The sequence below is a fragment of the Mustela erminea genome, chromosome 13, assembly GCF_009829155.1.
Source record: "Mustela erminea isolate mMusErm1 chromosome 13, mMusErm1.Pri, whole genome shotgun sequence".
NCBI classification, from domain to species: Eukaryota; Metazoa; Chordata; class Mammalia; order Carnivora; family Mustelidae; genus Mustela; species Mustela erminea.
Window position 1 is genome coordinate 25,750,616 of NC_045626.1, and position 26,535 is coordinate 25,777,150.

The 26,535-nt window shown below is 55.0% G+C and overlaps 1 protein-coding gene, 1 long non-coding RNA gene and 1 pseudogene across 5 annotated transcripts in view; all 3 read left to right on the top strand.

Annotated features, from left to right (window-relative positions):
- ZBTB7C (zinc finger and BTB domain containing 7C) overlaps positions 1-19,262 on the top strand; it is a 336,440-nt gene extending 317,178 nt beyond the window's left edge. For all 4 annotated transcript variants that reach the window (XM_032310027.1, XM_032310026.1, XM_032310028.1 and 1 more), the window contains 2 exons: positions 6,225-7,451; positions 16,685-19,262. In XM_032310027.1, coding sequence (XP_032165918.1) covers positions 6,241-7,451; positions 16,685-17,336 — 1,863 coding nt within the window. In that variant the 5' untranslated portion in view covers positions 6,225-6,240 and the 3' untranslated portion in view covers positions 17,337-19,262. The remainder of the gene's footprint in view (positions 1-6,224; positions 7,452-16,684) is intronic.
- LOC116571734 lies at positions 9,516-14,145 on the top strand. The gene is made up of 2 exons (XR_004277965.1): positions 9,516-11,882; positions 11,914-14,145. It is a non-coding gene; the product is annotated as an uncharacterized LOC116571734 (long non-coding RNA).
- Positions 19,263-26,160: 6,898 nt separating the features above from the next.
- LOC116572511 lies at positions 26,161-26,274 on the top strand (annotated as a pseudogene).
- Positions 26,275-26,535: the final 261 nt, after the last annotated feature.

Here is a 26,535-nt window from a genome sequence, read left to right on the forward strand (position 1 = left end):
GGGTGTGGTGTGGCATCCCCTTGGGGACAGTGCTGTCTACAGGCCCTCCAGGGCCTGGGAAGCTCAGGGTCACCGGGGAAGCTCCCGGAGTGCACGGAGGGGGCAATTCTTCCCAAAGAGACAATGAAACGGCAAACGGCAGCCCCACCTCCTGCCCGGAAGAACGGCTCTCAGGGTCATGGTTCCATCTGCTCCTCCAGGAATGGGACGAGAGCTCTGAACCGAGACCGATGAGAAGTCGCTGCCGGGCAGGCAGGCCAGCCTCTGTGTCCAGGGCCACCCAGGCCCCAAGGAGGAGGCCCGTCCTCATCTCCCTTTTGCACCTGCAGCTTCTGGAAATCATGACAAAAGTCATCAGGTGTTCCGTGAACTTGAGATGATAAGATGAAGAACCAGAGGCCCAGAGAGGCCAAATGCCCTCCCAAAGCCACACAGCGAAGGGCTCCTGATTCCCAGTCCCAACAGACGGGGCTCCCAGAGTGACAAGAGGGACAGTTAGTGTAGGAATGGCCAGTCTCCCTTCTTCAGGGGGCTCCGATGAGACACTGACCACCCACCCACAGTTCCGTAGGTTGCGTCTCTTCTATTTGAAAAGGCAAGAGAAAGCTTAAAGAATTGTACGAATTTTCTCTCAGAAACATTTAGAACATTTTTGTCCTTAAAGCAGTAAGCCCTTAGCAAGCAAGAAAATGTGGCTCTCCATAAAGAACTGATTTTCTGGGACTTTTCTGATTTGGACTTGATGCTTAACACTCACGTTTCCATTTGCAAACCTGAGCAGAGAGGGTGTCTCTGAGCACAAGGAACCTGCCACCCGTATGGTAGCTGGGTGGGAATTTGGAGAAGGGGCCATTTCCTTACTGCATCGACTTGCATCTATCAAAACAGCCTTGTAATACACTGATTTTGTTAGACTGGAGCTTTTAACCATCGTCTGCTAAACATCACAGATCTATCATGCGTCCGAAGTCAGTAGGCTCTGTGTTAGCTACTGATAGCTGTGTAACAAATCACTCTAAAATTTAGAAATTTAAACGGGGAGTAGGCATTTGCTGCCTCACAGGGTCTGTGGGACCGGAATTCAGGAGCAGCTCGGCTAGGTGGCTCCAGGTCAGCAACTCTCAGAGAGTTGTAGCCAGAATATCAGTGGGGTCCCTGGCATCTGAAGGCTTGCCTGGGGCTGGACGGACGGCCCCCTCTCACCGTGGCTCCGTCACACAGCGGGTGAGCCGGTGCTGGCTGCCGACAGGAAGCTGTGGTCCCTTACCTTTGGGCTGCTTGAGTGCTGAGTGTCCCTATAACACGACAGCTGGCTTCCCCCAGAGGGTCCCTTATAACCTCCTCTCAGAAGTTGCACACCATCACGTCTGCAAATCCCACTGGTTACACCATCACGTCTGCAAATCCCACTGGTTACACAGGTCAGCCCTATTCACGAGGAAGTGGACCACACAAGGCCATGAGTCCTTGCTGCCAGGAGACAAGAATGACATCTTTGAGTCTGCCTTTAAGGGAGGGCCATTGTATAGTGAGCAACATGTACAACGATAATTTTGGTGCCACTGGGCCTCTGCCCTTGGTCTTCACCAGCTGCGTGCCGTAATGACAGTCTGATCTCGAGCAGAAACACCAAGACGCAGAAAACAAGTCCAGGGCAGAGTGAGGTCCATGGCAGGAGTCCTCCGGGCATCTGAATTGAGAGCCGGAGGAAGGTTCATCTGAGTGGAGTCTGGGAGTGTGGGTGGGCTGTGACCTCCTGGAGAAGGAGGATGACGGACGTGCGGGGTCCTGGGTGCTCTCCAGCCAGGAGCTCAGCACGAGCAAAGGCACGGAGGCTGAGAAGCAGGTTTTGTGTCGGGGAGTTAGAGAGGGAAGAGGGTACAGGGCTAGGGTGTGGGGCACATTTGAGATCAGTGCTGTGGGCCGTCAGCTCAGAAGGTGCGATGGGAAAGCCTGACAGAGCCTCAGCTCTATCTCCTCCTCTCCCTTCCTCCCCTGTTGCCTGGCAGAGCTTTGCCAGAACCACCACCACCGGGCAGGATGGGGGGTGCTTGTACGGAGCAGGGGAGGCTCCCCAGGAGAAAGTGGGTGAGTTCCAGGGTCCCCTCTGGGGTCTCAGAGCCGCTTTGCCCCCTTGGAGGAAAGCCACAGCCTGAAGCCTGCTTGGGAAGACTTCCTGATGCTGCAGCTCCCGGGGTGGGCCAAGCCTTCGTCCTCCTGCTGGCCCTGCCTGCTTGGCCCTCCTGGGAAGGGAGGGCCAACCTCCCCTGCCGACCCAAATCCTTCACGCACCTCCTGCACAGAGGCAGCCCTGAGCAACTCTGAATGCCCGAAGTCTGGGCCCCTCGTGGGATAGCAGGGACCCTTGACCTTCCTGGTGGCCTTTGTGGAGTGGACGTAGGAGGTAGAGCAGTTGGGGTTAAGAGCTTGGCCTGGGGAGCCGGGCTTCGGACTCAGATCCTTATGCTGTAACTTAACATCTTTGTGATTTATCCTTTTGTCCCTCCTCTCCTCCTCTGTAAGATAGGGACGGTGATGATTAGAGGAGCTAAATGCCAGCTGTTGTGAAGATGGACAGGCCTGAGGCCAGGTGACGGTCCTGGTCCCTCATTTGGGAGCCCCACTGTGGGGGGCAGGCACTTGGCCTGTGGTCGGCCCGACCCTATCCTGCCATCCAGCCCTAAGAGGCCTGAGTGTCTGAGCTCACTGCACAGAAGGTCATGGGGGACCTGCCTGCCACAGAGCAGCCCATCTGGGACACCCGGCAGTCACGGCAGTGTAGAAGGAGCCATCCAGCAGGGAGCCTCTCAGTCTGCCAGGCATTCTCAAGCCCTCTGCTTTCCCTCTAGCCCCCACCATGACAGCAGGGAAGCCTGGGGTGTCCGGGAAGGAAGGAGCCCCAGAGCTCTCTCTGTGGCATGGACAATTGAGGCCTGCAGCCTGGGGTTGCCCTTCCTAGTCAGAAAGAAAGAAGGGAGTCCTACGTAGGACCTCAGGGGGACCTGAGCCTCCTGGAGGGAGGTAGAAGTGGGATGGTTTTTCAGTAGAAAAGAGCCAAGTTAAATGGGACCATTCAGAGCAGAACCTGGCCCCCCAGACCTAGAGTGCCTTGGTGGAACTGCCCACTTTGCATTTGCTGTTCCCACAGCCTGGAACTCTGTTCCCTACATCATCCTGTGGCTGGATCCTTCTTCCCATCCAGGCAAAGGACACCTCCTCAAGGAGGTCCTCCCTGCCCACTCTGAGTAGTCTCCCTCTCCCCACCATGCACCCACTACTATAGATAGACGATAAATAACATTGGGGTGGAAGAAGATTTATTGATTGGTTTAGGTTGTTTCCTATCATTTGATTTTTTAAATTAAACTTTTTATTTTGGACATCATTTGTTGATTCTCATGTGGCTTTAAAGGATCGTCCGGATATCCCATGTCCACTTCACCCAGTTTTCTCCAATGGTAACATCTTTCAATATCATAGTATGACATCAGCCACAATCGTGACCTTGACACAGTCTAGGTACAGGACATTTCCATCGCCAGGAGGGTCCCTCGTGTTGCCCTTTTATAGCCACGCCCACCTCCCTCCTGCCCCACCCTCCCATGTTCTCCATGCCTATAATTATGCCACCTCGAGAACATTATGTAAATGGAATCATATAGGATGTAACCTACCAGTATTGGCTTTTTTCACTCTGGCTTTTCCAGGAATTGTATGCATCAGTAGCTCATTTCTTTTGATCGCTGCCTAGTCCTCCCTGGAATGGATGCACTGCGGCTTGGTGAACCGGTCACCCATTAAAGGAGATCCAGGTGTTTTCCAGTTACTGACTACTATGCACAAAGCTGCTGAGAACATTTGCATTTGAGGTTGTGTGGACCTAAGTTTTTATTTCTCTGGGATAAATGCTCAAGAGTGCTTGCTGGGTCAAATGGTAGTTACATATTTTGTTTTTTTCAGAAACCCCCAAGTTGTTTTCCAGAGAGGCTGTGCCATTTTACATGCCCACCAGCAATGGCTGAGTACACGTTTCCCCACATCTTCACCAGCATTTAGTGTTATCCCTGTTTTTATTTTAGCCATTTTGAGAGGTGTGGAGGGAGCTCTCAGTTCTCTCTGGTGAATCTTGCTGTATCTTTATCACAGTTATGTCTGTAAGCGGGGTTAGAACAGGGGCTTTCTTGGTCTGCCCTCTGTGCATTCCTGGAGGTCAGGGCAGAGCCTGGCACTGGGAAAAACCCAGTGACTAGTTAGGGAATGAATGTCTGGCCTGTGGGGTCTCTGGCCCTCTTAAAGATGAGAAGGTGGGAGGGCAGCAAGGCTGTCACTCTGGGAAACCTCCTGAGCCCCTCCCACCAGTGGGATTGCTCAGGGAAGCCTTGGGCCCTTGGTGATGGGAGAGGTTGGAAGGGAGAAGGAGCACCAGCACCCTGCACTGCCCACCAAGCTCCTGGTACGTCCAGACCCCATTCGCACATACTGTGTGCCCAGCACTCCTCACTCCTCCCCTTCCTCCCCTCCCACTGCCTCTGCTTTCCCAGAGTAGAAACATCCAGAAGATAAATGTGTGGGGATCCCCAAAGCTCTTCCCACAGGGGCACAAGGATTTCAGGTTTTGTTTTTATTTTTTATCTTCTGTCCACGGTAATCGCCCTGGGGTATGGCCCAGGTTTTGCTAGGATTTATCATGGGCCATAAATCAAGCTTTGCCCTAAGTAGAAGGGTCCTCCTCTAGGTGGTGGCATAAAAATTGAGGTGGCTTTTTGTCCGGGTTGGACCTGCTGACTTGGGCTGTGAGTCTTACTCCCTACAGGGAGGTAATTCCTGGTGTCCTCCATCCTGTACTTTTTCCTCCTGGCAGCTCTCACTGGACACACTTTGTATTTTATATATAGAATGCTAAGGGATCTCCGAAGAGGCTTCTCCCTGCAGGGGATGCCTTTCCCCGAGGGTAACAGAATACAGACATGATACATTAATGATGTATTTGAATTTAATGTGGAATTTAAATGTGTATTTTATATCTGAAACAGCTCACAGATACACATAAATAGGAGGTATATTTATGTATAGGAGGTCAGTATTTAAAAGAAAAAAAGAGGTCAAGATGTGCAAAAGAAGAGAAACTTCATCAGCTAAGAGGAAGCCAGAAGGAAGGTCCAGAAGGCAAAACATGGACTATAAGACCCCAGTTTCCATGCTGAAACTGGGCCACAAAATTGGTTTTACGATTCCTAGCAGCTGTGCCATTTGCTCAGGCCACCATAAGAAAGCAGCAGAGCCCAGGGGGTTCCAACAACAGAGATCGATTTTGTTACGGTTCTGGAGGCTGGAGGTTCAAGGTCAAGGTATCTGTGGGATGAGGCCTCCTGGACTCATCTTCTCGCTGTGTCTTCATGGGGTGGCTGCTCCGTGTGTGTCTGTGGCCTCCTGTCCTCCTACAAGGCTACCAGTCAGACCAGATGAGGGCTCGCTCATATGACCTCGCTGTAACTTTAATCACCTCCTTAAAGGCCTTGCCTCCAAATACAGTCGCATTCTGAGATACTGAGGGTTGAGAGTTCAACATAAACGGGGTGGGGGGAGCACCCCAGCCCAGCTCTTCACAGGAGCCAGTAGGATCAAGATGTTCATCCATTACCTGAGTCATAGGTTTGGTGGGGGGTGGGGGGGAAGACAAAAAAAAAAAAAAAAAAACCAGAGCATTTTCCCAGCAGGAGCCCCAAGAAGTGAGAGACCACTCCCCCCATGGCGCTTTACCCATGGATGTCATGTGGATAAGTGGTGGACGCTGTCCCCATAGCACGCAGAGAGGTTGGGGTTCCCGTGGTCCCTTCTGGTGCTTCTAAAGCTCCACGTCAATGAAATGGAATTCAGTGGAAAACGTGCTCACAAGAAACTTCCACAGCCTTGGTGGCAGGGTGGATGCCCGCTGCCCAGTGAGAAGCCTAACTCTGAGGGCCTTCAGGGTCCCAGGAGAGAACCTGCATGTTGGACAGTGAAAAGCCTGGCTTTTCAGAGCTGGGCCCTGAGCGGCAGGTGGGGTTTGGTAAAGCCGAGAAAGAGGAAGGCCAACCTCCTGGTGGAGGGGGAGAGGGCAGGGGAGGGCGGAGGTGCTGTGGCTACCACGCCCAGCAGCTTGGCCTCCCGGGGGCGCCCGCACCGGGGATCCCCTCCCGGGACGATGCCTCTAATCCTGGTCTCCTCTCCGTGCATCCCTGCAGGGCTCTGGCTGAGACCATGGCCAATGGCATCGACGAGCTCATCGGCATTCCCTTCCCCAACCACAGCAGTGAGGTCCTGTGCAGCCTGAACGAGCAGCGGCATGACGGCCTGCTCTGCGACGTGCTCCTGGTGGTCCAGGAGCAGGAGTACCGTACCCACCGCTCCGTCCTGGCCGCCTGCAGCAAGTACTTCAAGAAACTCTTCACGGCCGGCGCCCTCGCCAGCCAGCCGTACGTCTACGAGATCGACTTCGTCCAGCCCGAGGCCCTGGCCGCCATCCTGGACTTCGCCTACACGTCCACGCTCACCATCACCGCCGCCAACGTCAAGCACATCCTCAACGCTGCCAGGATGCTGGAGATCCAGTGCATCGTGAACGTGTGTCTGGAGATCATGGAGCCCGGCGGGGACGGCGGGGAGGAGGACGACAAGGAGGACGACGATGACGACGACGAGGACGAGGATGAGGAGGATGAGGAGGAGGAGGAGGAGGAAGAGGAGGAGGACGAGGACGACGACACAGAGGACTTCGCCGATCAAGAAAACTTGCCTGACCCCCAGGACATCAACTGCCACCAAAGCCCTTCCAAGACGGACCATCTCACCGAGAAGGCCTATTCGGACACACCCAGGGACTTCCCCGACTCCTTCCAGGCCGGCGGCCCTGGGCATCTGGGTGTGATCCGGGACTTCTCCATCGAATCTCTGCTGAGGGAGAACCTGTACCCCAAGGCCAACATCGCTGACAGGAGACCCTCTTTATCGCCGTTCGCCCCCGACTTCTTCCCGCACCTCTGGCCGGGGGACTTCGGTGCCTTTGCCCAGCTGCCCGAGCAGCCCATGGACAGTGGGCCACTAGACCTGGTCATCAAGAACCGGAAGATCAAGGAAGAGGAGAAGGAGGAGCTGCCCCCACCCCCACCGCCCCCCTTCCCTAGCGACTTCTTCAAGGACATGTTCCCCGACCTTCCCGGGGGGCCGCTGGGCCCCATCAAGGCGGAGAGTGACTACGGTGCCTATCTCAACTTCCTGAGTGCCACCCACCTGGGGGGCCTCTTCCCGCCGTGGCCGCTGGTGGAGGAGCGCAAGCTGAAGCCCAAGGCCTCCCAGCAGTGCCCCATCTGCCACAAGGTCATCATGGGGGCCGGGAAGCTGCCGCGGCACATGAGGACCCACACCGGGGAGAAGCCATACATGTGCAGTATCTGTGAGGTCCGCTTCACCAGGTGTGTATCGCCGCCCCCAGGTCGGGGCGGGGGGTGGTCAGAGCGGGGCACGGAGGGCTGGGATGTGGAGACAGCCAGTTCCGGGGAGGCCCCGCTGGATCCGAGAGGCATGTCGAGTTTATTTGCTAGAAGGCGCGCACGCGAGGCCTTACCTGGTGCAGGGATTTCCAAACCCGTTTCAAGAGCTAGAGGATTTTCTGAAATACAGATGAGGTGGAAGGCTGAGATACAGTATAGGTGAGCGCAGAGCTGTCCCGGGTAAGGCAGAGCGAGCCCCCTCACCCCCGCGCTGTGCTTGCTTGACCTCCCTCTCCCCTCCCCCACTGTGCACCCCCGGGAGCCAGGTTGAAGCCCCCCCGTGGAGTGCCGCCTCTTTAGTTGACTCCACACATGCTCGGCTGCGTCCTGAGCTGCTACAGAGACCGTCGCCACAGCCCTGCCCTGGGACGATGGGGCGGTGCCGGCCATGGCCTTTGCTTGCAGAGGAGCGGTTCCCCTCTCCGTGGCGAGTTGGCCACCTGTAAGTGCATGGAGAGGAAAATGCCAGAGCTGGGACATGTATGACCAAAATCTGTGACCGGGAGACTGCAGAGACCCCTCCCTGTGGTCCTTTCAGTCCTCTTCTGGATCCGATCTAAAGGACCAGCCTCCTTTTATGTTCTCCCGCCGATTCTCCACGTCAGGACGGTTGTAAAGTTGGAGATCTGAAATCAGTACATCACAAATCTTCCATCTGTCACGGACTCCATGCCATTCAGCAAGCGTGTGATATGTGCCTTCTCTCCACTGCGGCATTTGAGTTCAGAATTGATTGGGGGGGGGGGTGCTGTGGGCTCAGATGTGTTCCCTGCTCCATTTTGCTCGTCCTCATATGGGAAAATAGGGTTTGTTGGTGCTGGGTGTGTCACTGGTGTGAGGCTGACCCGGGCACTGCGACAGTGGAGAAAGTTCCGGTGGGTGGTGTTGCATCAGGGCTTGGTCATTTCTGTGGATCGGATGCAGACAGAGCCTGGGGACACCTGCCCTGTGACCGTGACTTACCAGACTAGGTCCTTGCCCCACACTGCCCCGTTCCCTGGCAAAGAACTCCCCTTGAGACCCACACGTGTTCCAAGGGCGCTGCCACTACCCCATATCCTCTTGGAGATTTTTCTCTGGGAATTGCTGGGGGCTCGTTGTTTTGAGTTTCCTCGGTGGGGCCCAGCTTTGGCCTTTGAGGAGAGAGTGACCTTTTTTTTTTTTTTTTTTCTTTTTTGGAGCCAAGTTGAATAATAGCAAATCAGGGGTGGTACTTTTCCAGGGGAAAAAATAAGATGAGCCTTACGAAATAATGAGACCTACTGTCTTGGGTGGTTTCATAACTCTCTTTGAAGTTTCCCGAGAAGGGTACCAGTAATCTGTTCAAGTGATAGTGGCAGGGGTGTCAGAGCTCTGCAGGCTCTTTGGTGACTAGAAGGATGATACTGATTGTTTCCAAGGTGGCTTTGGGGCCCCTGCACAGCTGCTTCTGAGACAGACACCCCAAACAGAATCTCTCCCAGATGCTTGGAGCTGACCGCGGAGGGAGAGTCTCCAGGTGCAGAGGGGCAGGGCCCCACTTACCCCAGGGGCGCCCCCATAGTTTTCCCCACAGCCCTGACCTCAGGGCACTCTGCTCCCCTTATTGGCACACAGCAGCTGGGCCCAAAGTCCCTGGGACTCGCCTCCCCTGGGATAGCCCTCACTAACGGCCCTGCCACTCAAATCACCCCCAGCTCCCTGCCACCACCACCACCTTCTCCTAAATTTACCTTAGCCCCACTGACCAGGCTGGAACACCTGGATGACCGGTGACAAAAGCACGGGGATCATTTTGGGGAGATAAACTAGGCCACAATCCACATTCGACTACCATTCACCCATCTCCAGCCTGTGGCTCCCAGCCCAGGCCCCTGGGAGTGACTTCAGAGACAAGGACACTCTTCACAGGCCAGATCCAGCCAGGCCCCAAGTCAGTCACAACACCCCCTCCTGCCATCCGGGGTCCATGTCCCTGATTTCCCTCACCTGTTCCCTTCTCACAGGGCTGACTCCGGGACCCCTTTCCCCTGCAGGGGAGCCCCGGCTCTGTGGCTTCGGAGGAGGTGCACACCTCAGCATGCCACACAGTGAGCCTGCCTAGCACCCCAAGTCCCTTCCCTCGCTGGCCCTCCCCTCCAGGCCTTTCCCACACACACAAAGCCTTCTGCGCAAGCCATGCCAGTCTGTGGGCCCTGCCTTCCCTTGGGAAAATGTTAAACTTGGTCAGTCACTGCAGACAGACTTCTTGCCCTCCTGACACGAGAACATTCTCTGAGTAAGCCTCCTGGTTCGGGTAGGACACTGGGTTGTAGAGGAGGGCTGCATTCCAGAACCCTCCCTCCCAGCACATTCCTGATGATCACGGAAGGGGCGTAGGGGGCGGCTGTGTCTGCAGCCTCACCAGTCCTCACCAGCCCTCCCGGCCAGATCCAGGCCATGAGTCTGCCCTGCCGCCCTCCATCTGGTCCGCTCCTGCTCAGCTCAGCGACCGCCATCTGGGCCCCCTGAAGCAGCTGCGTTCCTGCCTCAGTCAGCACCTCCCCTCACCCAGCTCCCACTGGACTCTGACCCTGCTGAGAAAGATCAGAGTTGCTCTTGGGGGCCCCCCCTTCCCAGGAGCAGGGGCGCCCCAGAGTGGGGGGAGGTTGGACATTTTCCTGGCCTCCTCACACAAGGGACTCTGGGGACTTGATTGCGTGCTGAAGCCTGCCGCTGACCACCCTCCCCGTCACATTCTTTGGAATGGCCGGCTGGCTCCGTGCTTCCCTCCTGCCCCCTCCCGGAGCTGGCCCGCAAGGCTTCTTCTCTGAGCCCTGGCCTCTCCCTGTAGTCAGATCCCTCACAGCCCTTCCGTGGGGACCCTCCTGGGGGCTGACTTCCTGCACCACCTCCCACAACACCTTCCCTCCCTCCCCAGATGGAGGCACTTCAGCAGCCCCTTAAAACAGCTGCTGCCTCCCTGACTCAGGATTTCCAGCCTCCCTTGCAAGGCCAAACCACTCCTAGGGACCGGGCCCCCCGGAGGCTGAGGGATCTCGGATGGGCCACCCTCGACTCCTCCTCTTAGACACGACTTTCCCTCTTTCCTTAAACACAGCTGAGCTTCCGCTCTCTGGTCGGGGCTCCTTTGCCTTCCCCTTGATGCTGACCCCACCTTCCATCACCCCAGGGGATGTTGGAGCCACCCACCCTCCTCTGGCAAAGTGGCCCTTTGGCCCAGGCTCTGAGTTATGGCCTCAGATGCCGACTCCCAGAATGTCCACGTGTCACTCCTGACGGCTCTGGCGGCAGCGGTGGTGGAAGGATCGGGGAGTCCTTCCCCCCATTCTGTCCCGAGAGCCCAGCCTGTAACTCTCATGCTGTGGCTCTCCAAGAAGAGAGGGGAAGACCTCCCCCACCACAGCATTGTCTCTTCCTTGGCGTCAGACCCTCACCTCGGAGACGGCTTCAAGCTTGATTTCAAGCAGCCCTGGGGACCGTTGTCTTTCTGCTGATTGTTCCAGATATGAGACACCCCTCGGGCCTCAGGCAGGGCCTTGAAGGCTTCAACCAGACTCTGTTTCTTTGGCCCTACGCTGTCCCCTCTCAGCCCTGGCCACCCCACAATCACATGGAGTCCTTCTCCCTGAGTCTCGCACCCTGAGCATCACTGTCTGGCCAGCTGTGACCTCCTCAGTGTCCACCAGGCCTCCTGCCACCAGCCCATAAAGGCTGCAAAGCTTCACCTCCGACCCCTGCTGCCCGTGTGAGCCCCATGCCGGTTGGCTACACACACCCGCAGTGGTCTGCTCGCCGGACCTGCCAGGAGCCCAGCAGCTGCCTTTTTCCCGTATTTCCCTTTTAGCCCTCCCACTCCTGACAGCCCTGGGGACTTATTAAGACAATGCAATGTCATTAGCAGTGGTACCAGGAAGAGGGGTTGTCTCAGACTGTCAGGTTACCAAGAAGTGTGGGTGTGGGCGGATGGTGCTGGGAAAGCATTGACGGGCCTGGGAGCCCTCGTGGAGGCCGGGGACGCCGGACGAGACCCCGTGGCCCTTTCCTTCTTGCGAGGGAATGAGCTCATAAAGACTGGCACAGCTCTCCCATGACGTACCCCACTGGAAGGGGGAATGCAGATCAAGGCTTGGGTGCACGGGGCCTGAGCTGGTCCCCAGCACAGGGTCGGAGCAGGGGATGGCAGACAGGGAAGTCAGGGCGAGCCAGAGCGCACTGGAATCAGAGCCAGGGGAGCTCTGGGAACTGCTCCTGCACCTGCAGGTCAAGGGTCAGTCGGCAAAGGCTCCACGAGCGCCCCCTGCACGCTCCAGGTGGTGGACCAACCGTGCAGAATACAGAAGCGTTGGGCAGGTTCTCATCAAAGCAGATCAGGTAGCTTTGGTGCCACATCAAAGCAGATCAGGTAGCTTTGGTGCCACGGACTGAGTGAGGCCGGAAAAGCAGTACCCAGCACTCACTAAGTGATGCTGAACGGGGGTGGGGAGGGAGTGGTGGTGGGGAGAAGGGGCTCCTTGCCCCAAAGTGACCTAGCTCGAGGGACAGTATTCAGGTCAGGTGCTCTGAAAGGTGAGGGCCAAGGATAAGACCTGGGTGGACACGGAAAGGTTTGTAGAGGATTGCCCTTGAAGTTGACCTTGAAGGGCGGAGGTGAGGAGTTGGGAGTGGGAGACATTTCCAGCAGTGCAGTTTGCCAAAGTAAACTGAGAAAGAGGTGCAGGGAGGAGGGGGGCCGGAACGAGGGTTCAGGGCTGGGGAGGAAGGAGCACGCACGCGGACATCTGGGCTTGGACCTCTAGTGGGAGCCCAGAGATGGCACACTGGTGTCCAAACACGAGATCTGCAGAGAAAGGGAAGGAGACAGGATTTACCAAGCATCCATTTCATAATACGGCAGGCTCTGCACTGGAAGGAGGGATAGCTAGAAGTCTGGCTCATGCCTCCCGGTGTTCAAAGACACAGAGTTGACCAGTTCCCCAGAGCGTTGTCTGCTGAGGGACCAGCATATATGTCTAGTGGGGGGGCGAGGGGGCAGTACTCCGGGGAGGGGAGCTAGCAAGTAGATGGGTGATCTTTTTTTTCCAACTTTTACAGATATAATGGACATAGAGCATAGAAGGCCAAGGTCTACGATGTCAGGATACCACACTAATGTGTGGTAGTGCACACATTAACACACCCATCGCCTCAGATGGTTACATTGTGTGTGTGTGTGTGTGTGTGTGTGTGTGTGTGTGTGTGGCAAGAACACTTCAGATCTACTCTCCTAACAACTTCCAAGTATACAACGCGGTATTGTTAACTATAGTCACCGAGGGTTCCCCGAACTTAAAACTCAGTTAGTAACTGGAAGGGTTAGCTCGTGAGGGCCTTACAAGCCATGCCAAGGAGCCAGTTAGCACATCGGCCATCGGACAGGAGCAGCCTCGAGAGATTTTTAGTGGGACCACCAGACCTCCAGTCCCAAACAGAAGGGACGAAGAGTTCAGCTCCTGAGATTCAAGCTAGAACACTTTCTGGCTAAACTTAGGCCTCCTCCTCAAACAAACCAGATGCATGAGGAAGCAGGAGTACAAGAACCATCATCTGCAAAGCCAACTAGTTAGAGGGAGGTTTGGTGTAAGCACACTCCCCAGATGCGAACACTCACAGAACACCAGAGGTCAAAATGGTGCAGCCCAGCCCCCCATTTTAGAGGTCAGGAAACTGAGGCCCGGGGCACCTAAGGACCTGGTCCAGTTCTTGGAGCCTGCCTTCCCCCGGGCCTGCCTCTGCCAATGGGCCTGTACATTATATCCACGTGCACAGGTCGTGACAGGGATGAGGAGGAGGTATGACCTTAGAAGGCCATTCTCTCTCTGTCCTTGCTTTCCTCATCTTGAGCATTAAGTGTTTAATTGAAATCAGTATTTTCAAGGTCCCAGCAAGTGTACTACCAATAACATAGGTGGCCCGGCCCACTGACTCAACTGTGAATCAGAACATACTAATGCGATCCTGGTAGACCAGATGATCTCTAAATTTTTTTCCAGGACTAGCTTATCATGGGCTTTGCAGCTCTACTCACCCTCCCCCCTGCTCCCAGGAAAGAAAAGTCACAGGGCCAGCCAGCTCCTGCTTAGGGCTGAGCTCCTCCCACGCCTGCCCCTGTCTTCTGGCCCCAGAGGCAGAAAGCTGGCCACAAATGCTGACTATTCTGGTCTACACTTTCTGAGGCAGCCCTCCTGGGCCACAGGCTGGGAGTCCCTGGTTGGAAAATCAACCTTTCTCAACCTCAGAATAGCTTGCAAATAAAACCCTACCCCGGATGGCTCCCCAGGCCTCTTTGCCCCTCATGGCCTGATACGTTTGGGAAAGTCGCTTGACTTCCCTGAGCTTCAACTCATCCTCTCAGTTAGGCAATTATTCTAACTATGTTGAATCTAACTCATTTGAACCCAGATTCTCTCATCAGTCCTAGACAATAGTAACTAATGTCTGGCCCTTGGTTCACTTCTGCACAGAGAGGTTAAGTACCTTGCTGAAGGTCACCCAGCAACTTAATGGTGGGTCCGCAGCGACAGCAGGGACTCCCAGACACCCCCCGCCCCCCGCCATGGCAGCCCTGCTCCTACACCACAACTTGCCTCTGAATGAATAACAACCTTCCAGGGTCCCTGAAATGGTATATATTCATCGGCTTATAGCAGGTGCTCAGTAAAAGGAAGCGATCGTCACCTTCTGAGCACTTCTTACACACTTCAGTTAAGTGCTGCTGAAATGTGACTTATTTTGGATGCTCTAATGAAAAGCTTGGGAGAAGCGATGGGTATTTATGTCTGAATATCTGAAGCCTTACCATTTGCACTGTCCATTACTTGAGGGTGGCCCTCCACATCAATACTATCGATTACATGTGATCAGGATTTTGAAAAATATCCAGCATATCAGTTCATGAAGAGGGTTAAATAAGGGGCTATACTTAACACCCCAGCGCTGACTCCTCACCGAACCCTCCACCAGGCCTAGGGAGAGACACAAGTCCCCTGCCCAGTGACCAGCAAGCTTCAGCACTTCCCTGAGAGCCTTGAATGTATGGAGTTCCAGGACCTGTCCCCCCACGACTAAATCGGCACTTAGCTCTTGAGGTACAAATGGTACCATGCACCCCACTCCTGCAGTGCTGAGGAACGAAGCCTGAATTCTAGGCTCAGCGCTGTCATTACTCCTCTGGTGACCTTGGCAAGTTCCCCTCCTGAGACCCCAGTCTGCCCTCCAGCCAAGGTGGCTGTTCAGGAGGTGCGGGGGACTAGCAGGGCGGGGCTGGGGGGTGGTGGTGGCAGTAGTTGCAACTTGTTAGGAATGCAAATCTTCTGCTCTCCCCCACCACCCCACCTCTCAGATCAGAAGCTCTGGGAGTGGGGCCCAACACGCTGCCCATGGAGCCCTGAAGACCCTTCTTAGGCAGCCTCGAGTTTGAGACCCGCTGGCCCAGTTGCTTGCTAAGACTACATCCTGTTCAGACCCCAAATCAATGGGATGAAATGTGGGTTGTAGATACCACAAGGGCAGCAAGCTGGCTGGGGAAGGGAACATGGGATGTCACAACAGGGTGCCACGCAGCCAGCCGTGGCTGGTGGGTTGTGGCAGGAACAGGGAGTGGGGACAAGAGGATGGTCTGGTGTGTGGACACACCTGCCCACTTCACTCCCTCCTCCCTGCCCATCCTGCTTCCCACCCCCATCTCCATCTCCTGGGTGCCTTCCTGGAAGCGCAGGTGGATGGGGGGGCTCGGTCCTCCCTGGTCCTCCTCCCCTAGTCCCTGCCAGTGTACAGGAGAATGTCCTTTTCTCTCCTGCCCCACCCCTAGGGAACCAGTCCAGAAACGAGAGCCAGTGAGACATCTAGTGGCCAGGAGACACCAGGAGACCAGGACCGGCTCCGGCTGTCCTGGGGTTCTACAGAGCGTGGTTTAAATCTGGCCACTTTAGGGCGGATGCCTGAGCTCCTCATCTGCTCTGACCTCAAACCCGAGCCCAAAATTACAGGCAGATGCTCCACCCAAGCCACACCTGCAGGGAGGATGTGGGAGACAGGACGAGGAGCTTGTTGGCCTGCCAGGCGTGGTTGGGGAAGGCTCCAGAAGGACCATGAGATGAGTTCTTGCAGTCCACCTGACCCCACTTCAGCCAGGCTGGAAGGTTCCATTGGCCGGCTTGTGCAGAGCTCAGGCTTTAGGAAGACAACCCTGTGAGGTCAGTTTTCTTTTCAAGATCACCAGGAGGTGTGTTGGATCTAGTCTGACACAAACCCAGATTCTTTCCATCAGCCCTGGACAGCAGGAACCAATGTCTAATGCTAAGTTCGGCTCAGTGCAGAGTTGTTAAGTAACTTGCCTGCAGACATTCAGCATGTTAGTGGTGGGCCTGCAGCTGGAGCAGGGCCTCCCCAGCCCAGGGGGAGCCCCACCTTCATACATACCCTCCCTCTGAATAACAGATTTTTAAATCCTGAAAAGCTTTGCCCTAGATTAGGCTACATTCTTGTCGCACCTGGCTCTTTTGTAAACCCTGGGATTCTTGGCAGACAAAGAGGAGAGCCCATGACTCAGGATAAGAAACCACAGTGTGTGGAGACTTGAACAAGGTGTGCTCGGCTTCCCCAGACTCCCAGATTAGTGCTGAGGACAGACAGATCTCAATAGTCCCCAGGGCCATCATGGGCCCCCGGGTGCTCTAGGCAAAAGCACAGGGCCAACAGGAGGGAAGACTGCCACCTGGAGACAATGGGCATGAAATTAAGGTGCAACCCAGTATCAAAGGATGTTACACCCTACAGGGACAAAAGACAGACTGCTGACCCGTGGGGAGAAGTGTCCCCAGAAGGCCCATTTCCAGTCTGAGACAGGCCTCTGATGGAGAGGCTCCTGAAGATTCTGAGCCTAGAAGTAAAGGGAGTTGGGGGAGTTAAGGAGGCCTTTCCAGACCCGGCTCCTTCTCCAGCCCTGTAATCCCCGGGAGTAGCCACACCTGTGTGGAGTGAGGCAGGGGATGCGAGGAAGTCCCAGCACGGGCCCCCTTTCTGGATCTGGGCACCACAGCAGGGGCGGGCCTTGGCAGGTTCTGGAAGAACGGGGCAGCAATGTAGGGGTAGCTCCCGCGTGGGGCGCGGGGACTGACGCCCACTCTGCGTTGCAGGCAGGACAAGCTGAAGATCCACATGCGGAAGCACACGGGGGAGCGGCCCTACCTGTGCATCCACTGCAACGCCAAGTTCGTGCACAACTACGACCTCAAGAACCACATGCGCATCCACACGGGCGTGCGGCCCTACCAGTGCGAGTTCTGCTACAAGAGCTTCACGCGCTCCGACCACCTGCACCGCCACATCAAGCGCCAGAGCTGCCGCATGGCCCGGCCCCGGCGCGGCCGCAAGCCCGCCGCCTGGAGGGCCGCCAGCCTGCTCTTCGGGCCCGGCGGCCCGGCGCCCGACAAGGCGGCCTTCGTGATGCCTCCCGCGCTGGGCGAGGTGGGCGGCCACCTGGGCGGGGCGGCCGTGTGCCTCCCGGGCCCCAGCCCCGCCAAGCACTTCCTGGCGGCGCCCAAGGGCGCGCTGAGCCTGCAGGAGCTCGAGCGGCAGTTCGAGGAGACGCAGATGAAGCTGTTCGGGCGCGCGCAGCTGGAGGCCGAGAGGGACGCCGGGGGCCTGCTGGCCTTCGCGCTGGCCGAGAACGTGGCGGCCGCGCGGCCCTACTTCCCGCTGCCTGACCCGTGGGCCGCGGGCCTGGCTGGCCTCCCGGGGCTCGCGGGCCTCAACCACGTGGCCTCCATGTCTGAAGCCAACAACTAGGCTGGTCCTCCTGGACTCCCCCGCCCAGTCCCGCGGCCCTGCCCCCTCTCCCGCCAGACTCCCCTCGCGCCGCCCAGTGGGTCTGAACTTCGTCTTTGAAATCACAAAGGAAACGAGAAAAAAATATTATCAGCAACAGTGGTACTCTCCAGGCCTCCTGGGGCCTCCTGCCTCCCTTTCGAAGGTGTCTGAGGTGGACATCTCTTCCCGAAGGGCCTGGAGCCCTGGGGTCTGGCCTCCACCTGTCTCTCACTTTGGCTGTCACCCACAAACTCACAGGGGCGTGTGCCACAGAGGAGACCACACCCCGGGTGCCCAGGGGCACTTTGGAGTTCTGTGGGGCTAGATGGAGAGACAGACGGGATGGAGCAGGGCTGAGGCATACCTCAGGCCTACCCTAAGGGCTTGGGGCACATGTCCTCGCCTCCCCACAGTCCTGTGGCAGAGTCTCTATGACCGGCTCTGCTGGGTCATGTTTCTAGTCTCCGGCCATCCTGGGATCCTTATGGGAAATGCCCTGTTGGCCGGGAGGGCTCCTGGAAGCCCGGCCCATTTTTCCCCTCACTGCCCTAGAACCTTGGACAGGTCAGTCCTCTCTACCCTGCTACAGAGGGGAGGCCGCTAATTTAGTTTCCCCTCTGGAACCCACCCACCCACGCACATACACACATCTACACAGCTGTCTCTTACAAAGAATTCTGGAGAAGGTGGGAGGTTTGTACTCTTAAAGTCCTACTGAAAACACCTATCCTACCGGATCTCCTTTAATCACGTTCACCCCTGTATTAGCACAGGTGAGAAATGTGGCCACACTAGGCAGGGGTGACAGAGAAGAGCTGCGGTGTGGTTTGTCCACAGGCAGCTCTGGGGAACTCCAGGTACTCCCCACCTCTCGGGGCAGGCAGGCCACTGTGTCAGGGCCCCTGGGATGGCTCTTTAAGCATTTACCCCACCTCTACACACCCCCTCCAGGGCTGTACAAAGTCTCTTGGTACTCCTGGGGCCAATACAGAAGGGATGGGGGCCCCTTGTAACACCTGGTGGCTGCCCCCCTCTACCCTGATTCCTGGAAACAGACAAAACACCTGGTTACCTGGGGTTTGGGTTTATTGTTCCTTGGGGCTTTGGGATCGCTGAGGATTGCCTTCGGCTGTATTTGTGCACCCTCCACCTCTTCCTTATCCCTCGGGAAGGAAGCTGGGGTGTTTTGCCTCCCTCCGGGGCAGGAGGCAGAGTCTTGGCTCCAGTATGGGTTTGAAGGGCTCTGGGCCTTAGGATTGCCCACATGCTCTCCCGGTTCCTGAGTTTGTAGAAAGTTCGGAGAAGGAAGACCGCCTTGCTGGCCCAGCGCCTTCCTGTTCTTCTTTCCCATTTCCTGCCCCTGCCCCCCCCCTTCTCTTGCTGAGTTGGCCGGTGTTTCTCAGCAGCCCCGACAGTGGGAGTGTCATCCCTACCGATTACCCAGGGCCGGAGTCCCCAGTCCAGGAGCTGTGGGCACAAGAGACTTCGGCTCTTCCTATTGCCTTGGCTTCTTTCTGAGCAAACAGAAAAAAACAAAAACAAAAAACAAAAAGGCCAGAGAAGACCACAGACTCTGTCCTCCTCGCAGCTCCCCAGAAGAGAACCCTGACTCTGCACTCCCCCAATGCCATTCCAATCAGAGGGAACAGCTTCGGACACCCTTCTGTCTTCAGATGCCTTCCTTCTGGGCAGCCGCCTCTTAGATTCCCACCTCCATTTCTGACACTCGCTTCTGGAACCCATCCGCCAATCATCCCCATGTTCCCCCCATCAGCCAAGGGACTGGGGCTGACCCAGACTTTAGAAAACAAGGAAAAATGAACAAATTGGAATCCAGTGGTGTTGGGGCTTTTGTTTTTATTTTGTAAAGGTAATGACTTCTTATAAACTCAGTTTTTCAGACGACTTGTTACTTCTTTTTGTTTTCTCTCCGCTGCAGTTTGGAGTCGTACATTGTAAAATATCCAAAGATCTTGAGTACTGTATGATGGAGAAGAACTTGACGCAAATGGGTTGGGGGGGCAGGGGTGCTTGCGTTTTGTTTCTTTTCTTTGTTTCTCTTTCCTTTTGTCTTTTCCTTTTCTTTTATTTTTTCCTTTGGTGTTTCAATTTCCCTGTCTGTCTGTGGGAAAACTTCGGAATTTTTCCTATTTATAACTTTTTTTTATGTGATTGCTTTATGTAAAATGACACAACAGAGTTTGCCTTAGTGATTCAAAGGACAATCTTCTATAACTTTGGTCGCACGCTGCACCCCGCCGAGAAAAACTCTCAGCTGATTTTCTGGCCTATTTATTAAACAGTATTAATTGACTTGATTAAATTATTGAGAGTTGCACTTCTGTGAGAGGTGACCAGCAACAAGTCAATGGCTAGGGGTTCACGGCAAAAAAGGATCTGATGACCGGGTGTCACAGGGTTACAATAATGTCAAAGACGTCTTTGCAAAAACCTCAAACCTTTGAGCCTTCACTAGTCACTTGAAAGACAGTGTTGTGAGGCATAGAAAGCAAGGCTTATTCAGTCTCCTGGTTCAGGCTGACTTCCTCTTTCCAGGGCTCATTTTAGGTGTCCGGAGTGGTTCCATGGTGGGGAGGCCAGAGCTTAACTTCCTCAGCGTCTCCTACCTTTCAGGTGTGGGAGGCACTGTGCCATCACAAGCTTTGGGGCATCCACGAGCCCCAGTGCAACGTGTGTGTGTGTGTGTGTGTGTGTGTGCACGTGCGTGTGTGCAGGGACAGTCTGTGGTGTGTGAGCCCGCAAAAGTCACAGAGTGCTGACACTTTTGTCACCGCCAGTCCTCTGAGCTCCCCACCAAGGCATCCACGGCGACCCCCACTGGTCTAGCTCTGTCCTTACCCTCTCTCCTTTCCTGGCAATGGAGCTGCACTTTCTTCCCTTCTCACCAAACCTCTTTCCCAAGCAGGGAACGCGAGCTCCTCAAAGAGGTAAGGATGGCCATTGAACGGAGTCAACTCTACCAGAACCCAGAGCACGGACTCTCTGAGTAAAACTGTTCTTTGAGCTGTGTTTTCTGGGTAACCCAGGGTTCCCCAGAGCCCCTTTTTTTGTTTGCAATCCCCTTTCTTTTTCTTTCTTTTCTTTTTTTTCAATTAGCATCTGTTTTTTTGTTTGTTTTTGTTTCTGTTTGTATAAACATATAATGTATTTTTATCCCCAGGGGTACAGGTCTGTGAATTGCCAGGTTTACACACTTCAGAGCACTCACCATAGCACATGTCCATAACCCCACCTCCCTCTCCCAACCCCCCGCCCCCCAGCAATGCAATCCCCTTTCTTGCCATGGTTAGCATTCTTTTCTTTTCTTTTCTTTTCTTTTCTTTCTTTAAAGATTTTATTTATTTATTTGTCAGAGAGAGAGAAAGGGTGTAAGCAGGGGGAGCAGCAGGCAGAGGGAGAGGGAAAAGCAGGCTCCCCGCTGAGCAGGACCCTGAGCTGAAGGCAAACACTTCACTGACTGAGCCAACCCAACTGTCCCATGGTCAGCATTCTTATAAAGCAAAGCAGCATTTCTCCATACAGAGGAAAGAACAAATGTGGGTTTCCAGGCTCCTTCCTGCAGTGTGCCCTCAGGCTACTCACCTCCCTACTCTGGTCCTCACATGGCTCTAGTAACAAAAGGGAGCAATTACACCAGAGCATCTCCAAGTTTTCCACCCAAATGCCCTTCAGCAGTGGGGGGTTCAGTCAATCAAGGAATGGGGACTGAACTCCTTAAAAAATTGCCTGAAGCGTCCCATCGTAGTGTAAAATTCTGCAGTTGGAGGCTGTGGCTTTGAAATTCGCATACCTGCATTCTATCCCATAATGTATATGCATTTGTCTTAATATAAAAATATCATCTTGAACTAGTTGCCAGTTACATTACTTGTCTTGTGCCCCCTCCCCCAAAATCTTCTAGTAAAGTCAGAACATTCCCCAGCTACCCTGTAGACCATTGAGAGGCCCAAGCTCATGGCTGAGGGCTTTGGGGGGTCAGCACAACCCAGTGCCAGAAATACGAGGCCATGGATTCAAGATTTCACTCAGATCAGGCATCCTGGGCTCACTGGGTCCTCAGTCTGGGAGTCGATGTCCACTGAGGGCTGTAGGTAAACACGGAGGAGGGGTAGGGAATGGGTTCAATACACCTTGACCCCTGGGGACTCCTAAACTCAAGTGGGTAAAATCTCTACTAGTTCTGGCTGGGTGGGTATTCCATGGAGACTTGCCAGGCATGACCCGCTCCCTCGGGCCCCAAGGTGCTAAGGAAGTTGGGGTGCTGACAGCAAAGGGATCTCCAGGACAGAGAGGAGGGAAAGGTTGGAGAACGAGACCATTGAGGACAGAGAACTATGTGCAGATATATGAAGGCTTAACAGATATATGAAAACAGACCTTGGAATTTCTAAAGCTCTATCAGGTAGAGGGAAGATTTTACCCAAAGTCTGGCCAACGCCAACCAATAAGAGAGAGATTCCAGGAGGTAGCTGGACGTCGGAGCAAAGAAAGGTAGCTTCTAACATGTACGGTGGTCCTAAAGAGGAGTGGGGTCCCTTGTGAGGCAGGGAGCTCTCAGTCAGCGGAAGGGTTCAACACAGCCTTTCAAGAATGTAGATGAGAGTCCTCTACAGAAGGAGGCCTGTCCTTTGGGTCCCCTCCATCGATTCGTGAAAGGATGAATACATATCCTCAGGTGACCGTGGAGTGAAGAAGGACTGTGCCAGGGAGAGGGGGTGACGAGTGAAAAAGATGAGATGGGACAAGTTCACAAAGCCCAGCTTGATGGCTCAGGGCCACCTACCCTCTCCCCACCCCCACCCGTTGTCCTGTGACCTGCAGCAACTTGGGGCCAGAGAAACAGGACTCTGTGATGAAGAGGCCCTGACTTACTTTGAGACCCTGATTATGTGACAGAGGAGTAATGAACCAACGGGAATGAAGAGGGTCTCTCACCTTAGGCCTTTCTCTGCCCCCATGGCCTACCTTTACAGGACAAAAGTCTCCATTTGTAGGGCTGCAGAGGCCCAGGCCACGTCCTGGCGGACCTCTTCTGGGACCCCATGCCTCCTGTCCTGGGACCTTGCCAGCTCTTCCTCCCTGAGGGCCTTCTGAGCTTACCACAGAGTGGACTGGCGGGTATTTCCAGAAACACGCCCAACTGCGTGTTCCCCCTGTGCACCTTCCCTTCTGAAAGCCACATGAAGTTAGGGCTTTGTGAGGGAAAGAGAAAGAACAGGGCCTCATGGCCACAGGCCCCCTCATGGGAAAAAGTCTGTGTCACTCTTCAGGAGTGGAGGCCTACAAAAAGTCAGAGGCCCCTCCAGGGACCTGAGGTAAATTTTAGAATCGAAGATGTTTACATCCAGTGGCCTACTCCCCAACACGCCATCGCCCATGTCACCCTCCCCCCTTCTCCTGGTGCCCCTTCTTACCCCTGCCCTTCTGAACTGCCCTTCAGAATGTGGCCACTCTGTCTTCTCTGGCCTCCCCTCTGTTTACACCCAGATAGGAGCCACCAAAGGGGAACATGACTCACAGGCTCCCTCTCCCGGTCTCCGCAGACCCCTGGTCCTCGTTCAGGGTGGAGAGGAAGGCCCCAGAGCGAAGCCACACCACGCCTCAGGCAGCCAACAAGGGTGGCTGATTTGAACGGACAGCCTGGAAATCACCCTAGCAGGAGTTACCAGTCTGTCTGGACCTCCCCCCGTCCCACCTCTCCCCTACCCTGCAAGGGGTGCAGGAGTGAAGGGGGTGAGGAAGCCAGCAAACAGCCTCCTTCCCTCCTTTCAGCTCTGAAGCCTGAAAACTGAGTCAAACATGCATTTCCAGCAATTGAGGGAGAGAGGATTCCCTGGGGGAGGTTTTGCTCATTTTTCCCTCCTTACCACATCCTGGGCAGGGGCTGTTGTGACCTTGAGGAACAGAGCCCACAGGGCTTAAACCCAAAACTCCGGGCCCTGAAATGGACTGACAAATAAGGACAAAACATCTCAAATCTGGACAATCCTGGGAAGCCTGGAAACTGATGACTCGATCTGCAGCCAGACATGTACCCACGCGCGCGCGCACACACACACACACACACACACACGCGCGCGCACACGCGCGCACACACACACACACACACACACACAGGCTCATCAGACAAATGATACACAGGTTGATGTCATCCCTTCTCGTAACAATAGGAGATATGGCAGCGCGGAGACGAGACCCAGCACGGCCGCTTTCCCCACAAGCCTCCCTGCCGGAATATTCATAACGCACTCTCTCATCTTTATCCTCGTGATTCCTCTGTTTAACCATGAACTTTGACCCTGACAACACAAGCAAAAGAATAAACAAAGAGGTTTCTGGAAGAAGGAAGGAAGACAGTGAATCAGACCCTTTCTCGTGTTCCTCTAGAAATTAATACATTAAGTGCAAACCCTCTGAGTAACATGAAGGGCTTTGTGTTTTCTCAGAGGACTCCTAACATCCATTGCTCAACTGGGTTTTAACTCGAGAGGCACATATCCTCATCCCTATCTTTATCAGCAGAGATTCTTAGTCAAACAGCAGAGCCCACCCAGGCAGCTTAAGTAGAAAAGGCATTTATTAAAGGAAAAGAGTCTCTTGCAGAATCTCCCCCAGGGCCGAGGTGTCAGGCATTCCGAGTCCCCAAGATCAGTTGTGCAGGTTGTGCACTGCACAACACCACCACTTTTGAAGAGGTACTATTCACACCCTAGACAGATCTGTGTATTTGTTCTAAGAGACACTAGATTTGTATATCATAGCCAGTTTCCAGCAGATGGCAGTAAAGTGTACAGAAGGGGTGCCACAGTCGAATTTGCTCCCAGCCCATGGCCTGGAGGCCGGGAAGCCAGGAACAACTCTGAGCTACCCAGTGTCACACTGCTCTGGCAGAGTTGAGTTCTGCAGCTGCTAGGCAGAGACCCCACGAATCCCCCTGCTGATGCCGGTCCCAAGACACGGGAACTCCCGCCTGTGGCCCACTCTCCACCACCATCCTCCCAGAAAAAACAGATCCCACACACCTGTGCTTCCTCACCTTGCTCTCTGGTACAGGTGCATCTGATGGCTAGAGGTCAAGGCCTCGTTGCAGGTTGTCCGGGGAAAGTCAACCTCTGGTTTCCACCTTGAGAAGAAAAGATTCATGATGCGAATTCTCCAAACAGGAAAATAGTTTCAATAATGTGGTGTGGCCCCCAAACAGATCATATACCCGAGCAGTGTTCTGCAAATGAGGGATGCGCTTGAAGCCCAAAGTGGCCATGTGGTGAGGATGGGCCGGCAGACACGCGAGCTCTGGCCAAGCCAGAGCTAGAGCCCAGACATGCTGACTCCCGGCCACGGTGCCACGCCATCCCCACGATGAGCGAAGTCAGTTTAAACAAAGCTGCTGGCTGGTCTCCTCCCAATGCCTCCATGCCCAGCAGCTCTGGTAAGTCCTCATTCAGAGCTTCCCCAGCCCCAGGCCTGTGGGACACACGAGTCTGCCATCCCAGATAGCACGCTTCGCCAGCCCGGGTCCTCTTTGTCCCCACTCTTCCTTCCTAGGGGGACCTAGAACTTGATCCCACATTCCTCTGCCGGTGCTGACATTCAGCCCCGTGCTCAGCCTCCCTTCTCAAAATGGGCTTTTCTAATTTAATAGGCATGGTAGAGCCCGAGTATGAGTTTTAATGAAAATGGCTTTTTATTTTTCCATTTCAGCATCATTCCATGGGAATGGCATTCTGAAATGTAGAAATACATTTTCATTTCCTAATGGTTGGGATTTCCCCACATAGGTGGGCCTTTGTGGGGTGGGGAGGAATAGCCATTGGAGGGAGGAGGGGGGGTGGCCTAGTAAGAAAGAACGAGGCAAAATATGTGCCCCTGTCGGGCATATAGGGGCTCAACGACCTGGCTTCCTCCTCCAGACAGAGCCGCTAGTGGCTGCAGAGGATCTCAAAGTCTCCCTCCCTGTCTGCACTCAGCCCAGCCTCGGCTCTGGGGGTGCGGGTGACCTGACCCGGAGCTTCTGTCTGCACTGGAGTCCCCGTGTCACTGAGCACCCTGGCTCGGCACAGCAGAGGACGAGGTGACATGGACCCAGAGGGCTCTCACGGGGCTGGAGGAGGCTCGTGCAACACCAGCCCCGCCGGCCATGTAGCAGGTGCTCAGTCAACATCGGCTTCCGGTCATCTTTCCTCTCTGCTCCCTCAATAACATTTAAAATGATTATGCTTCCTTACGTTCTTCACTGTTTTCCTTTCGTTTTGCTTTTCTTCCTCCAGTGGAAAAGGAAGAGGGGAAGGGGAGAGGGGGAGAGAAAGGGAACGAGAGAGGGAGGGGTCAGCACACATGACTTCCCCCCACGATTATCTGAGTTGTTGTTTTGGATAATCTGAAGACGGGGCATCATCCATGGCCAGGTCCCGTGGGCAAGCTGCAAGAAGCAAATGACAAGGACGTCCTCTTTTCAAATCCAAATGTGGAGATGGTAATTTTCTCAGGGTTTGCCTGGCATGTGACGCTGCTGGAAGACAACCAGGGAGGCCATTCAGCGGCAGCACCTTGATGACATGTGGCCAGGCCTCCTCTCCAGATGGTGCCCCGTGACAGCCCAACCTCCCTTGCCACCCGCCCCTCCGGGCACAACAGGACCCCCTCTCTGGGGCTGACAGCGGCCGCCACACCCATGCCGGGTAGGGAGGCCCGCAGAGGCTGCTGGGCCTGTCCGACATGCCAGGAAAGAAGTCATGAGTTCAGAATTAGAGCCTAAAAGTGGGGTTTGAGAAGTTGAGAATGAAGCTTTGCGCAGTGGCAGTATCATAGCCAATGAGGTTTATCCGAGGCGCGATTATTGCTAATTGAGAAGTTGAGAATGGTTGTCAGTACAGCCCTTTGGCCTGGCAACCAGGCCCCGGCCCTGGGCTCCCCAGGAGCCTAGCATGTGAGGAGCCTGAGCCCCTTCCGGACGGCGCATGCTCAGAAGGCCTGGGACCCCCCCTCAACTCACCGCCTCAACAGCTTCAAGCCTGTTTCCAGGGCCGGAGCAGACCTCCCCCAGGACTTTCTGAGGGCAGATTGCCGCAGGAGGTTTCCCCCCCAACCCCGCCCACAAGCTGAAGGATGACCAGGGTTGCTGTTGGGGAGGAGGGACAGAATTTAGACCAGTAGATTG